The sequence below is a fragment of the Nesoenas mayeri genome (assembly GCF_963082525.1).
Source record: "Nesoenas mayeri genome assembly, chromosome: 1".
Taxonomy (NCBI): domain Eukaryota; kingdom Metazoa; phylum Chordata; class Aves; order Columbiformes; family Columbidae; genus Nesoenas; species Nesoenas mayeri.
The window spans coordinates 54,241,187-54,255,088 of NC_137541.1; the positions used below are offsets into that span (position 1 = coordinate 54,241,187).

Here is a 13,902-nt window from a genome sequence, read left to right on the forward strand (position 1 = left end):
TAAGGGGTTTTGGAAAAAAAGATTAGTTTTTTCTGAGTAATCGTATTTTGTGAACAAAGTTACTACTTTTTAAGCAGTGAGAGCTGCTGCATGTTCAATGTTTGCATCAGCAATTTTGTGAATTCGTAGTAAAGCTTTTGTCCAAGAGCTGAATGGAAGATGTTCCATGGAAGAATATATTTAGTGACCTAGTATTCAACTCAAATTCAAAGTGTAACTTTTTTTTTCTTATTTTTAACAGTCAGGTTCTTTTCAGCATACTAGCTAGTTTGGCTCTGTATGACAGGGTCCATGGGATATGTTGTGTTTTAACAAACACTGCTCTGTATTATCAGTGTGTCCTCCTTTACATAATGCTTTTTGATACATCTATTGTGATGGTTAATGGGCAAAGATTCAGTAATATGGAATAAAGCATCTGTAGTTCTGATAGGTGAAAAACAAAACATGAAAGTGAACTGGAAAGCCCTGTGTCTCCTGTAATTCAGAAATCTTTTAAGGCTTAAAATTCATTTGGAATAAACACCAACTAGTCTGATGTTACATTATTTATTTGTGGTTTTTTGGTTGTGTGGTTTGTTTTTTGTGGTGTTTTTATTTTGTTGTTGTTTGTTTGATTGATTGTTGGGGGGGGGGGGGCTAGCGCCAATCACTATTTACTTGAAGGTTATGATTTATACCCATAACATCTCTGTGGAATTAGGAATTATCCCTTACAGTTACCTGGTGTCTGGGAACAACTTTCGATTCTTCTTCAGCCATGGGAAAGCTTGATCTATCTAGAATTTGGTTTGCACACAAGAATTGTGTGGGGAAAAATAACCAATCAGAAAAATATCTGAATTCTTCAGTTTTAGAATACATACAGAGTTATCAAAAAGGTTGCATAAACCCCCTAAGTAACAGTAGTCTCTGATTTCTCATATATAAAGATTATTTTTGGGGGGAAAAAAAGACAATTTTCAGTGCAGTGAAAAAGTTCAGAAATCTGGAAGATAAAGAGAGATGCTGGGGCCTGGTTGTTGCCAGTGGCCTCCAGGTTGTCCTGGGACATCTTGTGCTTTGGTTTCTCTTTCTAGGAAACAAATCATGGTCAACACCTGAGCACTTTACAGTGAATGGCACAAAGTTATAGTTCAGAGTTATTTTCATAAAAAGAATAATAAGATCATCTTAAATCCCCTTCCCCTTTAGGATGATCTTTCCTGAAGGGTTTCTCAGATTGGTCTGTCTCAGCAGAAAATTATTGTGGCATGCAGCAAATAATAATTGTGCGTTGAGACTAAGTCTTAAAATAATTTTTTTGACTAAATATTGCTGGAGGTAAAGTTTCATTCTCTGAGTCGGAATCTGTGTCAGCCGTGAAACTTGAAATAGTGTGAGTTTCCTCAGGCTCTATTGTACTTACAGAATTTATTGGAAACAATGCAGAGATAAGGATGCTCTCTGTCAACAGAAATACTAGAATTATCATATTTATTGACAACTAATATGCATAGACAATTTGAGTGTGTAGCAGAGTATATTATTTGTCTATTTGTTATGCAAACAGAACTCTCTTCAAAAAGATGGAGGAAAAAAAAGATTAATTGTGACATAGGTAAGATTGTGACCTCTGAGTGTTGTCTTAAGGGGCAATTTATTATTTGAACTGTCGGGTGTTATATATTTAATTTGCTCTGAGTCAGTTTTTCATTGCAGGAGGATGTTGCTGCAGAGAGGAGAAAACAGGCTGTAGTAGAACAAGTGATGGTGGATCAGTTATCCAGGTAAATGAATTTATAATGTAAAATTTCAGTTTTCCCTACAGAAGAATTCAGATCTGCGAGTGTGTGGCTCTTCTTGCCTAGGATATGTTTTGGATCATCTCATTCCAACTCTTGTGCAGTCTTATGTGGTATTATTATTTGCAAAAATTTTTTAAGTGAAAAATCTTTTTAATTTAAATTAAAAGATCAGTTTAAAGTGCTAGGTGTACGGTCATTTTTTTTTTTTTCTGAGAATAATTTTGAATTTCATACTTGGACCTAATTAAGGGCTTTCCAATAGCACTAGCTCTCAGAAATAACCCTCTTGCACCTCAGCAAAATATATGGATACCTGCTGTTACAAATTACACTTCTTCAGTATTTATTTTATTTTCTGAGAATCTTAGTTGTATTAATATTCCTTTATTAATATTGACACTGCATCCCTCTGGAGTAAAGGAGTCTCATACCAATGTTGGACAGGTAGGAAGAAAAGGCACAGATATGAATCAAGTTGATCAAGGTTGTACAGGAAGGCTCTTGTAACTTCATTGCTGTTTCTCTAGGTCTGAGAAGGCATAGAAGCAATATAGAAAGATCTCTTTTTATGTTAAGGGGGAACAAAAGTAACTTGCAGGTAAAGATCAGTATAGTAAAAACATTTTTCCTTATTATTATTCATGTATACTTTTTCTCAATTTTAACTAGTTGTCTGGTTATGGCAGCATAGGATGGTGTAACCTAGTTTAATATAGTTTCATGTTACCTTATGCTTTCTAAACATCTGTGGGTAGCTTTGCAGTATGTTGCATTCTGTACTTCATTTACAATCTCTGCAGTCATCTCTACTCATATTATAGCCCATCAGATCTTAAGACTTTGAGAGTGAAATGTTGTTACACTTCACCATTTTATTTCTTCTTGGTTTTCGTTCCAACTTCAGTTTAAATGACCTATATTGTTGAAAAGTCTGTTAGTGCTTTTACACACTATTTAAAAGATATCAGAAAAATCGCATGAAGGAAACAAGATTGTACTGAAACACAACGTTGAATTCCAAGTGTCATTGTAGCAGGATTAAAAATACGGAGTGTTCAGTGCAGAAATCCCCAGTTTTCAAAGAAATACTTGTCCCATGTCATACCTCTATGAAAGTGTAAGTAAAGCAAGTGATTACAGAAATTATCTTAAAAATGTGCTGGTTGTGTTGAAGTGTTTGAATCCTACTGATGCTGGATTAAACATACAGGTTTGTGCATCTTGGATCATGGATGCTTATTCTGTGCTTAACGTCCTTCAGCTACTTTGCCTTATTTTTTCCATGTATTCCTTCTCGAACTATACCCTTCTGTTGACAATGTCAAAACAATATTCAGTAGTGCTGCAGCTGCATCAGGATGAACTTCTAATTTAAAAACATCTCTGTTTTTGTTCCAAATACATCTGCGCCAGTACTGCCAAACAAATTGGTATCAGAGAGCAGGATATTAATTGGGGAAGATTAGTTCAAAACTGTTGCATGATAACTATTAAAGGAAATACAAAGGCATTTTGATGTGTTAATAAAGTTAATAAAACTATATTAGCCATGCCAAATTATTTTTCCTTCTGATTATGAACCGTTTCCGAAGATTTATTTGATATATAGATATAACATATGTATCTATATCTGTATATAATGTATATAGATATATCCAATATACTTTGAATAATACATATGTATATACAAAGTTACTACATAGTAGTGCACTGCTGGAATATTTTTGCATGTATTTGATTTTGAGTAGTTGACTTCAGGATTTTTAAAAACAAAAAAATAAGCCCACAGTTTTATGCAATCTTAATGGATAACTCCTAGATTTTATTGTTGTGTTACTCTTGAGTGTTTTCTTTCCTGAATAAGAATATGTAAGATCTGAAATTCAAACATACTAATAGTCAGAGGGCTTCCCTCTGCTCTTTCTGGCCAGAGCTGTTATAAGTGACCCAGAGCAATCCATGCGTGATGATGTTTATAAGGAAGCTCATGGACTTCTGAGACTTGGGACAGCACCAATGCGTTTTAGAAAAAGAACTCTGCATGAAACGAAGTAAGTTTTCTCTAGTGGTCTTTTTTTGGTCTTTTTTTTTTTTTTTAGAAATACATTTTCTGCTGTATTTTTTATTATTTTGGGCCCTGCAAAGTCCGTTTGCCTTTCCAGATGTTTTATTTGTGGCTTGAATCCTCTACCAGCTTCATGTAGCCTCACAATGCTTATAATTGCCCAGTGGGACCTTTTTATGTGGATCTCTGTGTATAATGATTGATTCATAGAGTTTATAAAAGCTGTGAGAACATTCTTGAGCTTATATTGATATTGTTCATCACAGGGTTTTACCAGCCTTTACTGAGCTATTGAATTCTTGCAATCTTGTCATATCCGTTTAGAGATTCCTATCCTGAGGTGCATAAAATTGCATAAATATGCATCTGCAAATGCTAATGTAGATCTTCACAATATAATCATACTTTTCTTTCATGTTTTGTTTTCTGCTGCAGTAATTAACCACATTGGTGTTTAAATGTCATTCCTGGCCTGTTAGCATTGAAGTAGTAACTCCAAGGGCTTAAGAAAAACTGAGAAAATGCTGTGATCTATAGAATGAAATGAATCTGCAGGTCTGAGTTTTGTTCTGTTATTCTTTCTCAACATGCAGGCAAACATCTCTGCTTTGTGCATTTTAACATCCTTCTCTAAAGTCTTTCTCAACAAATTTCATCTTTTTATTCTTACAAAAAAAAAAAATAAAAGGGGCAACAAAACCAGTCTCGATCTCTTACACACACCACAGGGACAAATCTTCATTTCTGGAACCAGTAATATGGGCCAATATGAAATATCTAGGTGGGTAAAGAAGCCCTATCTTGAATATTTTTGCAAGAAAACACATTGATTGGTGGATGTAAGATAAGTGGTAGAGGTTTAATTCTTGATATGAGTATGTAAACAAAATATCCCATTCATATCTAAGCCTTCTGCTAATGTACTCTCATATTATGTAATTACAGAACACCTTCCACATTACAACTCTGAGTTGCTTTTTAACTCAACTACATGGGATCATCTCCTCAGCCAGTTGCCAAGGATACCGTATTTGACATTTTTTTGCTGTTTTGAAGCAGTTGATTTTTATGTAACGTTTCTCTGTGAGCATATAGGTATCATTAACGTGCTGCGTTGTTTTCACAGAATAAGGACCAAATCAGGATTAACTGAAAATATGCTTTCTAACAAGCTACGCTTTGATTGTAGAATTATATCGAGGTAATCGCTAATTTTGTGAAGCTTTTCAATTCTATGAATTTATTAATGATGATCTTTACCTTCTTGAAATAATTAGTGGCATTGGACATTTCCGTTCCCTAGGTTTAGAACGAAATATGTGCTGTGTGGATATATATATATGCATACATGTATAATGCAGGTTTTGACATGGCTGATGGATGGTGGCTTCACAGTCCTATTGCACAGTGTTAAGATACATCAGGAGTGTTACTTTACCATCATACCCATAGGTCCGTGCAGGACAGTTACCACAGGGGTGTGTAAAATAGTGCTCTTAGCCATTACACCTCAGTTGATTAAAAATTATCCATGTTTTAGCTCATGGCAACAACCACTGTGGATGGGAAGGATGACTTAGTGTCTCGTTTGTAGCTCCTTATGTGTTAAACTTGCATTTTTAGGGCATCTTTGAACCTGTTCTGAATTTGAGTAGTGGTGACATGAACATATTCTTCAGCTCAGAAGGTGGCACTTTCCTGAAGCAGTGAGCTGCTTACTTGTTAGACATAGCTGAGGATTCAGCCACATAGATTCATACACCATAATGAATGCAGTAGTCCTGGTGGAAGCAATCCTTTAGTTAATGAGTGAAAATTACATTGGTGTACCAAAACATGAAGCCTTGAAAGGTATTTTTAACATTATGGAGAACAGAATATTGCAGAAAAGTACGTGTCCAAATCCAGAAGTTGAATTCCGTTTAGAGAAAACGGTCGGAGACCTCTTCAAAGACAAAGATTGTACAATATGCAACATTTGAAATAGAATGAATATTCCAAAATAGAAATGTTATTTTTGTTTGGGTTGAATTGGATTTATACAGATGCAAAACCATAAAGGTGCTTTTCAATTTTCTTCCCAGAAATGGTCGTGATGCCTGTAGAGAGTTGATGGGATTTTTTTTTGCATGTGACAGATCCCTTACTGTGTATGAATTTCGACAGTTTGGAAAGAATAGGTAGGATAAATTACTTTTTAAAAAGGTTTTAGAAAACATCTTCCACTGTATCTAAGACACTTAAATAAATTTAACTGTTTTAATATAGGTTTTTAATTATTTCACAGAACAAGTGCCTTGCCTTTCATTCAGAAGGGAGTTTATCAACATCAGTGTGGACAAAAGAAAGGAAAAGCTTATGATCTTAGTGATTTCTATATTGTAAGTAGCATTCTGTTGAATGTAAGTTGTTTTTCTTGGTGGATTGGAAGTAACATTTAGATATTCCAGTTGAAAACTGATATAGTTTTCAGGGAAGACCAGAAGTCTTTCTCTTTGATAATGCTTTCGAATTAAAGATTTTTCAGGAGTCTGAATTATTTTATTGTTCCACACTTTAGATATTCCATTTTTGGGTTCAGATTAAGCTGTAGTTTGTAATTTTCCCACTAGAGGACACAAGACTGCAGACAGTGTAGACCTTTTTGAAGGTAAAACAAACAGTTTGGGAAGAAAAGTCCTAAAGATGTAAACCAATGTACTTGTTAAAAATTAATGATCTTTGCAAGTTCTGCTGGTATTTTTGACACAAGGCATTGATCACATATTTTTCTAAACATGAGGAGATTGCAGATTAATTGGTTTCAACATGACGTTTAAAAATGTTTACCACCAACTGTTTAGGGAGAGTATTTGAAACAATGGCAAACTTCATCTACCAGCTAATCTGATGAGTGACTACAAATCATATTGCATCTTCCATACTGCTCTACTTCTGTACTGGGTTAAGTGTTCCTGGTTTATAAATACTTGAGCAATTTTTCAAGTACAGAGTGTTTTCAATGAGTTCTTCATATCCTCCTGCAAATCTTAAATTTAGAGCAACGACCATGTTTGAATGAAGTATTGAAAGTAAAAAAGACAATATTAATTTTTTGAGTGTTTTGTCTAATCACCTGCCTAATCCTGACTGTTTACATGTGGCTACAATATAAGAGTTTCCAAGGTGAAATAGATGAATTTATGGTATGGAGGTTGAAGCTATTTTTAGATTTTTTTTTTTTTATTGTCATGTGTATCTTTGCAACCTGGAGATGGAAATGTGTTCTGAATAAAGATGTATCTTAAAGCCATCCAGAAAATGTACTGCTGCTGAGTTTGATAGCTCTTTGGAATTATGTCCTATCTGTGAATCTCCATAACTGCAAACTGGGTTTTTGTGCCGATATTAAGGCACACAAATCTTTCACAAAGTCCAAATGATTGAAACACTTGCACCACAATAACAGTATCTCTGTCTCCTTCCTAATACATGAGTCTTGGAGGCTTTATAACCTCAGCCTGCATATTACAGTTGGATATTACAGTTGGAGCTACTGGTTTTTTTTTATTCTTCTCAGAATTCTTTGTTTTCAGTTTGCTGTTTTACTTTCTCTGCCCTTACCTCTTCTCCCAAACCGAAAAAGCATCTCTAATTTTGCAGAATACATGAGGTGTATCCTCTGTCCCCAACTTGGAAGGAGGGGGAGTTTGTAATACTCAGGAGAGACTATACCGGGTAATAGAGCTCTCTACTACTAATAACAAGGCTTTATTCAATATTTATTAATGAAATATAGCAATTTTAAAGAATGACTTTATAGTTAAACATTGCAGGAATGATTTGAACTTTGGGAAGGCTACTTTTTAGATGTTTGTTTATCTCAGGTATTATATTAGGTTATTGAAAGTACCTGTGGAGGGCTTTTTCTAGTCTGAGAGAACTTTGCTCTCGTGGTATCAATGTGGCACCTTCTGTGACTCTCTTTTGTGATCCAGTGAGTTTTGGATCCCATAAGGATGAAGGGAGAAGAAAAATTGAAAAGTAGAGCCTGGCTGAGGGAACAACAATCTGTAGTCCCATGTTTTTCAGCTGTAGATTAGGCAACAGTTGGCCCTTTTACTAGACAAACCTCTACGTAGAGGACAATGTATCATCTTGGACCATGCAGCTTTTTATTCAGTACTAGAAATGCTCTGTTAAGATGATTCACTAACCTCGGCTACATCTATTCATCATTTCATACCAAGGCTTTTAACAATCACGCTTCTTGAAAGTCTTGCAGAATGCATTTTACAAAATACACAGCTATTTCTAATTCATTGTATCCTTTACCAACAGGGAGCTAACCTAACTTTTCGAAGTGTCGATCATAAATTTCCAGAAAGTGTTAAGCAGAACCCAGTTCTCACCCTTCGTGTGATAAGCATTGATGAAGCAGCTATGGATTTTCTAAAGTAAGTGCAGCTGATTTTCAAATTACCTTCTCTTCCTTAAGCAAAAAATATTTTTTTAATAAGAGCTTCTAACATCTTATTAGTTATAATGCTAAAAACCAATATTTGTGTTGAGGCTGCTGTTTGGAGAAATTAGTAACAGATCTGGGTGGATGTTTCAGTATTTCAGTACCTTTGTAGAATGATAAGGAATAATTTTATAATAAGAGTTAAATAAATTGTGAAAGTGTCTTATTTACTTCTTTTTGTAAAAAGCACATACTGAAACTTTTGTGATGTAAACCCTTGTGTCACTCATGATACTGTAAGTGTTAGAACACAAACGGGGGAGGTTTCTCTCTCTGTTTTTTCTTTTTAATTTTGATTTTCCTTCCTCTCCCTATCCATTCATTATTTCAGATATTGCCACATGTTGAAGATTTCAGGCACTGGGAAAGAATTTCTGCACTTATTATTTCAAAATAGGTTTTAGTAAATTATGTTGTTCTGTAGTCTGAAAGATGGGAATTTCTAAGAACTTTTTCAAATGGTTAGGTGAATGTTTAATCTTTGAGTGTGTATTATTTTTAAGGTAATATTCTCATCTCAGTATCTGTACACAAGTAAACAGTCTAGGGAATAAAGTGTCTTTCTCTGGGTTTTCTGGCTTTATTGTGAGTACACTGGCTCTTAGTACAAATAAAATCTTGGTATAAAATTTATTGCACTTCTGTGTTGCCTGAACACGGAAGTTACTGAACAGTGTTGGAAAAAGTTTGATTACTCAAGTTCTGGTGAGTTGTATTTGCCAATAGCAGATGTTACAAGACATAAATTTTCATAAACTTGGAGAATCATAGAAAGAGACCTCAAGAGGGTTTCTGGTCCATCCCCTTGCTCAGAGCAGGGTTCACTACAACAGGTTACTTAGGGCTGCATGCAGTTGGGTTTTTTAGTATCTCCAAGGATGGAGATTCTGCATCCTCTGTGAGCAGCCTGTTGTGGTGTTTGATCAGTCTCACAGTACAAAAGTGTTACCTGATATTCAGAGGGAGCCTCCTGCATTTCAGTTTGTGCCCATTGCCTCTGATCCTGTCACTGGGCTCCACTGAGCAGAGCCTGTCACAGTCTTCTTTACTCCCTCCCACGAGGTATTTATACACACTGATAAGATCCCTCAAACCTTCTCCAGGCTAAATATTCCCAGCTCTCCCAGTCTCTCTTCATGTATCAGCTGCTTCAATCCCTTCTTGACTAGGAACAGCAATAACAGAATCTCAATTAATTATGTTCATGATCTAAAGACTACTTTTGTTAGCACAACTTAACTGACTATTACTTTTCTTTCTGCAAGAGTTTAGACACATGAAGCTTGTTCTCAGTTACAGTAATACTCAATTGAAAGTCCCTTTACACTGAAAGCTTTGCAAAGGAGCCATAGTGAGCTAACAGTACATAAAACAGTAAATTAAAATGTAATTGGTTATAGAAATCTATAGTTGTATGATGCTTAGTGCTAATTGTTCCCTCTCTGCAAGTTTTCCATGAAATAAAACACAATATAATTTACTTTTACATAGTTTATGTAAGACATTTTATATCGTAGAAGTCTATCGTTGTGGTAAACAGCTTTTTCTTTCATTTGTTGCTAAACTTATACCTGAAAAATCTGGAGTTGATCCAATGTTACCTCTGAAGGCTCCAGAAGGAAGACCTGCTCACTGGGTTATAAATTTTGATTTTCTGCTATCTGTGGTGGAACAAATTGTTTCTTTTTCATACTCTCCCTCTGTGTTCTAAAATTTAGTCACTAATAGAAAGTTGTGAAGTCTGTCTTTTTCTTCTGAAAGAGGGTGTTATTGAACCCAGTATTCTCTGGCGCAAAACTCTTGAATTGAGTCCTCTTACCTCCATTACTGTACTCTCAGAGAATCCTGCTCATGTACTGTCCAAAAGGTCTTCTGCAGGTTTTCAGGAGCAGCTCTGCCCTGCTGTCACATGCCGTGAATCTTTAGTTTTACATGCGTGTTAGAGAGAGTACTCTGTTCTCTGTAGGTCGTTGTTTACTTTCCAGTTTAAGTGGTTTGACATAGACAAGCTGTTAGGTATTTCAGAATAGGAGGTACCCAAAGTGGTGATGAAAAGACTTAATAGACAGCAGAGAGGTAAGTCTGGCCTCAGAGAGCAGAAGGCGGAATACTCCATGGAGAAGCACCAATGAGCAAGCAGTTCAAAGTTGAGAGCAGTGCTTTTCCTTTTGCTTTCCTATTCTGATCATGGGAGGTTTTTTTTTCTCCCCCCAGTAGATTCTTCCACAGTATTTTTTTTCTCAACTTCTACAATAATTTCTGAGGGGAGTTCCCTTCTCAGAAGGGAGTTGCTTCCTAGGCAAAACACAAAATTTAACCGTAATTCCTAGATCATACCTAAGATATGCTGATCCAGTTTTTGATGTATACCCTTGCTATTTCTCTTCTGAAGAGAAATTTGTAGCTACTTCATGTTATTTTTCTATTAGTAACTAAGTGTAGTTGCTTTAACAACTCTTCCAGTGGCCTTATCTGAAGATGAAGACTGTCTTGAAATAAATTTCTGGAGATTTTATGCACAGGAGGAATTATCCATGATTAATAACCTAGTAGAGAAGCTACTAATGGAATATTGTCAGAAAGGAATTTCTGCATTATCTGCAGCTTTTCAAGGACTTTCGCGTGTACCATCTCAAACTCAAGATTGGATACTGTGCTTATAAGGGTTAAATATAATGTTTAATGTATTTTTACTACAGCTTTTTTTGTAATATTTCATGTAATTTCACCAATCAACACTAGTTTTGATTGATTTAGAGCTTCTTCTGTGGAATTTGAGCAAGAGTGTTCCAAACAAGTGGTCGACGACAACAAAGTTTTCAAGAAGATTCAAGGTTTGTGTCTACCAGAACCCATTTAATTTTAATTTCTTTATCTTTACAGATCAATGCAAAGAACAATAATGATGTTATAAACATTTTATTTATATAAATGATTTTTTTAAAGTTAGATATTTATTATGATATTATTAGAATCTGATACCAGCATAAATCAATCATAAGAATACTGTCTCTTCCCTTTCTTTAAATAAACACTCTGACTAAAGATTGTGGAGACAGTACAGAATAATTGTGAATGTAATCAGTAAAATGTTAATCTCCATGTTGACATAATCTGAAAAAAATGCTGATCCTATATTAATCTGGCATTTAATTTAAAAAGTTATTGGAAAATGTACAAACAAAATCTCATTGCTTCAGTTAATCTTGTGCTAGATACTTCTTTTGGCCATTATTTCTATACATTGATAAGGTGTTTTTTTAATAGTCTTTAATATTATGCTTATTAAAATGTGAGTATAATTGAGTAGTACATTCTGGAATATGTAAATAAATTTACCAGCTTCCTACCTACAGTCTTTAGGACAAAGGCACAGCTTTTTGTTTAAAATTATGGAAAGATTTTTATGCAGTGCTGTGTATTATCTTTGTAACCTGTGGCCAACAAAAGCTGTTGAACTAAACAGCTTCCAGCATGTAGAATGTCCACTATTTACTGTCATTAGCTGAACCCATTTAAAGTAGGCACTTTTTGGCCACTAAAATCTACTTGGACATTTACTTTTAGAAAATTGTTGGAATAATAAAGTAGGGATATTTTTTAGTCTTCTAGTTATTCAATTTTTCCCCTCACATAATAGACACAAATTGATTTCTCAGTTATCTGACTATATCAAAGGTTTGCTGGTGTGGCCTGGAAGAAAGCTGCAAGTATACATTTCAAGGCATCTTTTAACATACGTATGAGTTTAAACTTCACTGGAAAAAACCTTATTTCACTCTCCCCCCTATCTTACTTTATAATTGTAGATACAACTAATTTGAAAATATTCTTATTTTCCTTCTGTGATCTCTTTATAAGTTGTTTTAGATGTTGCTGCTGCTGCTTTGTGTAATTTATACTTGAATGTTGAGTAACTGATTGTTTCATTTTGAACTGACATTCTCTGATCAAGGATAAGGGACCCTGGATGCATGGATGTGTCATTTTAACAAGCAGTATCATAAGTAGTTGTGGTTTTGTTCGCTTTCATGTCAGCTCCATAGCAAGTGGCCAACTTCAGGTAAACATTGTGTCCTTTATTTCTCTAAATCCTCAGGTATACTCAGAGAGACACTAAGTAAAAGAGGAGTTCGGGTTATAACCGGCTTAGGAAAGTATTTCCGACAAGTAGACAAGAACAGAAATGGTTTTCTGTCTCAGGCAGACTTTAAAGAAGCTCTAAAAGTATTCCATTTGGAGATACCTAAAGGGGTAAGTTTAGCTGAAACTGTAATCATGGGTATTATCTTACTTAAAATTATGGAATCACTTCTTTGCTTAGCTCAATAGCTTTTGTGTGTCTCTGTTGTTGCTGTTTGGTTTTGTGGGGTTTTGTGTGTTTTCCGTGTGGTATGTTGGCATTTCTGCATTCAAATCTATGTGAAATTCTTAAAAATAAAAATATCATACATTTAGAAACATGCAATCTCTTTACACCATGAAGAAACAAGTGGGATTGCAATATTTTTTTCTTTTTTTGCCTTTAAGAAATTATTTAGATGATGCTATTTATTTATCTGTTTTCTTTATTATATGTACTATGTTTTAAAAATAGCCCAGATCTTTCAGAACTGCAAATAATGTGAATTATGGTCATTAGTGACCAATGATGACTTGCATTATTTTGACAAATCTTTGGGTCAGTTTGGATTTGGAAGTTGTTTTTTTGTGAGAATACTGTAATTTCCTGTTATAGCCATTGTTTTATTCTAGGACAAAGTGAAAAACTTTGGCAAAATATTTTTAAATTGCAGGACTTTGAATCCTTATGGCTTATTCTTGATGATGGCAAGACTGATAAGGTTGACTACGGAGAATTTACTCGTGCTGTGTTTGGAGAAATGAATGAATATAGGAAAGCCTTTGTAAGAAAAGTAAGTTCTATTGCAGATATTCTAAGTGTAAATATTTTTCAGTCTAACTGTGGAGTTAGTTATTCATCACCATTTGGTCGTCGTTGTTTTTTGTTGTTCTTAAATTGTACATCTGGTAATTGATTTCTTTAGCTTTCACATCTGTTTATTGAAATAAATGTAAATTGGAGGACTGCATGCTGTTCCATTGTTGAATTAGTTAATTTTGAACTCTGCAACCTACAATTACTTCCTTTATTTTCATGGGTTTGTGCATTTGTGTGCTATTCTTACGGTTCAGTCCAGCGTATAAAGTGTCTGGCACCCTGAAACTATCTCTTCCAGAAGTCTGTTTCCTTATTTTGGCAGATCACTATATCTGGTGCAGATTTTTTTTTCCCTTGGTGTCTGAAATAACAGGCAATAATACTTTGAGACTTAGAGTCATTGTGTTTGTGAGACTTCTTATATTTGAAATGCCTTTTGTTCTATGGCTATAACGTAAAGTGGAGCCATTTGCAGTACGAAACACGGATTAAAAACTAGCTGATGGAGTAGAGACCAGATATCAAGATAAAGAAAAATGACATATGCTTTCGTACTTTTAATCATGGAGTATCTTGCCTTCTGTGTCAAGCTTGTGTGCTTGAG

The 13,902-nt window shown here is 34.8% G+C and overlaps 1 protein-coding gene across 1 annotated transcript in view; it reads left to right on the plus strand.

Annotated features, from left to right (window-relative positions):
* Positions 1–13,902, plus strand: part of CAPS2 (calcyphosine 2) — a gene marked incomplete at both ends in the record, with an annotated part of 30,266 nt that overhangs the window by 14,401 nt on the left and 1,963 nt on the right. Inside the window, 9 exons of the mRNA XM_080340589.1 lie at positions 1,702–1,769; positions 3,719–3,838; positions 4,979–5,053; positions 5,937–6,032; positions 6,140–6,233; positions 8,173–8,288; positions 11,114–11,190; positions 12,456–12,610; positions 13,153–13,272. Coding sequence (XP_080196715.1) covers positions 1,702–1,769; positions 3,719–3,838; positions 4,979–5,053; positions 5,937–6,032; positions 6,140–6,233; positions 8,173–8,288; positions 11,114–11,190; positions 12,456–12,610; positions 13,153–13,272 — 921 coding nt within the window. The remainder of the gene's footprint in view (positions 1–1,701; positions 1,770–3,718; positions 3,839–4,978; positions 5,054–5,936; positions 6,033–6,139; positions 6,234–8,172; positions 8,289–11,113; positions 11,191–12,455; positions 12,611–13,152; positions 13,273–13,902) is intronic.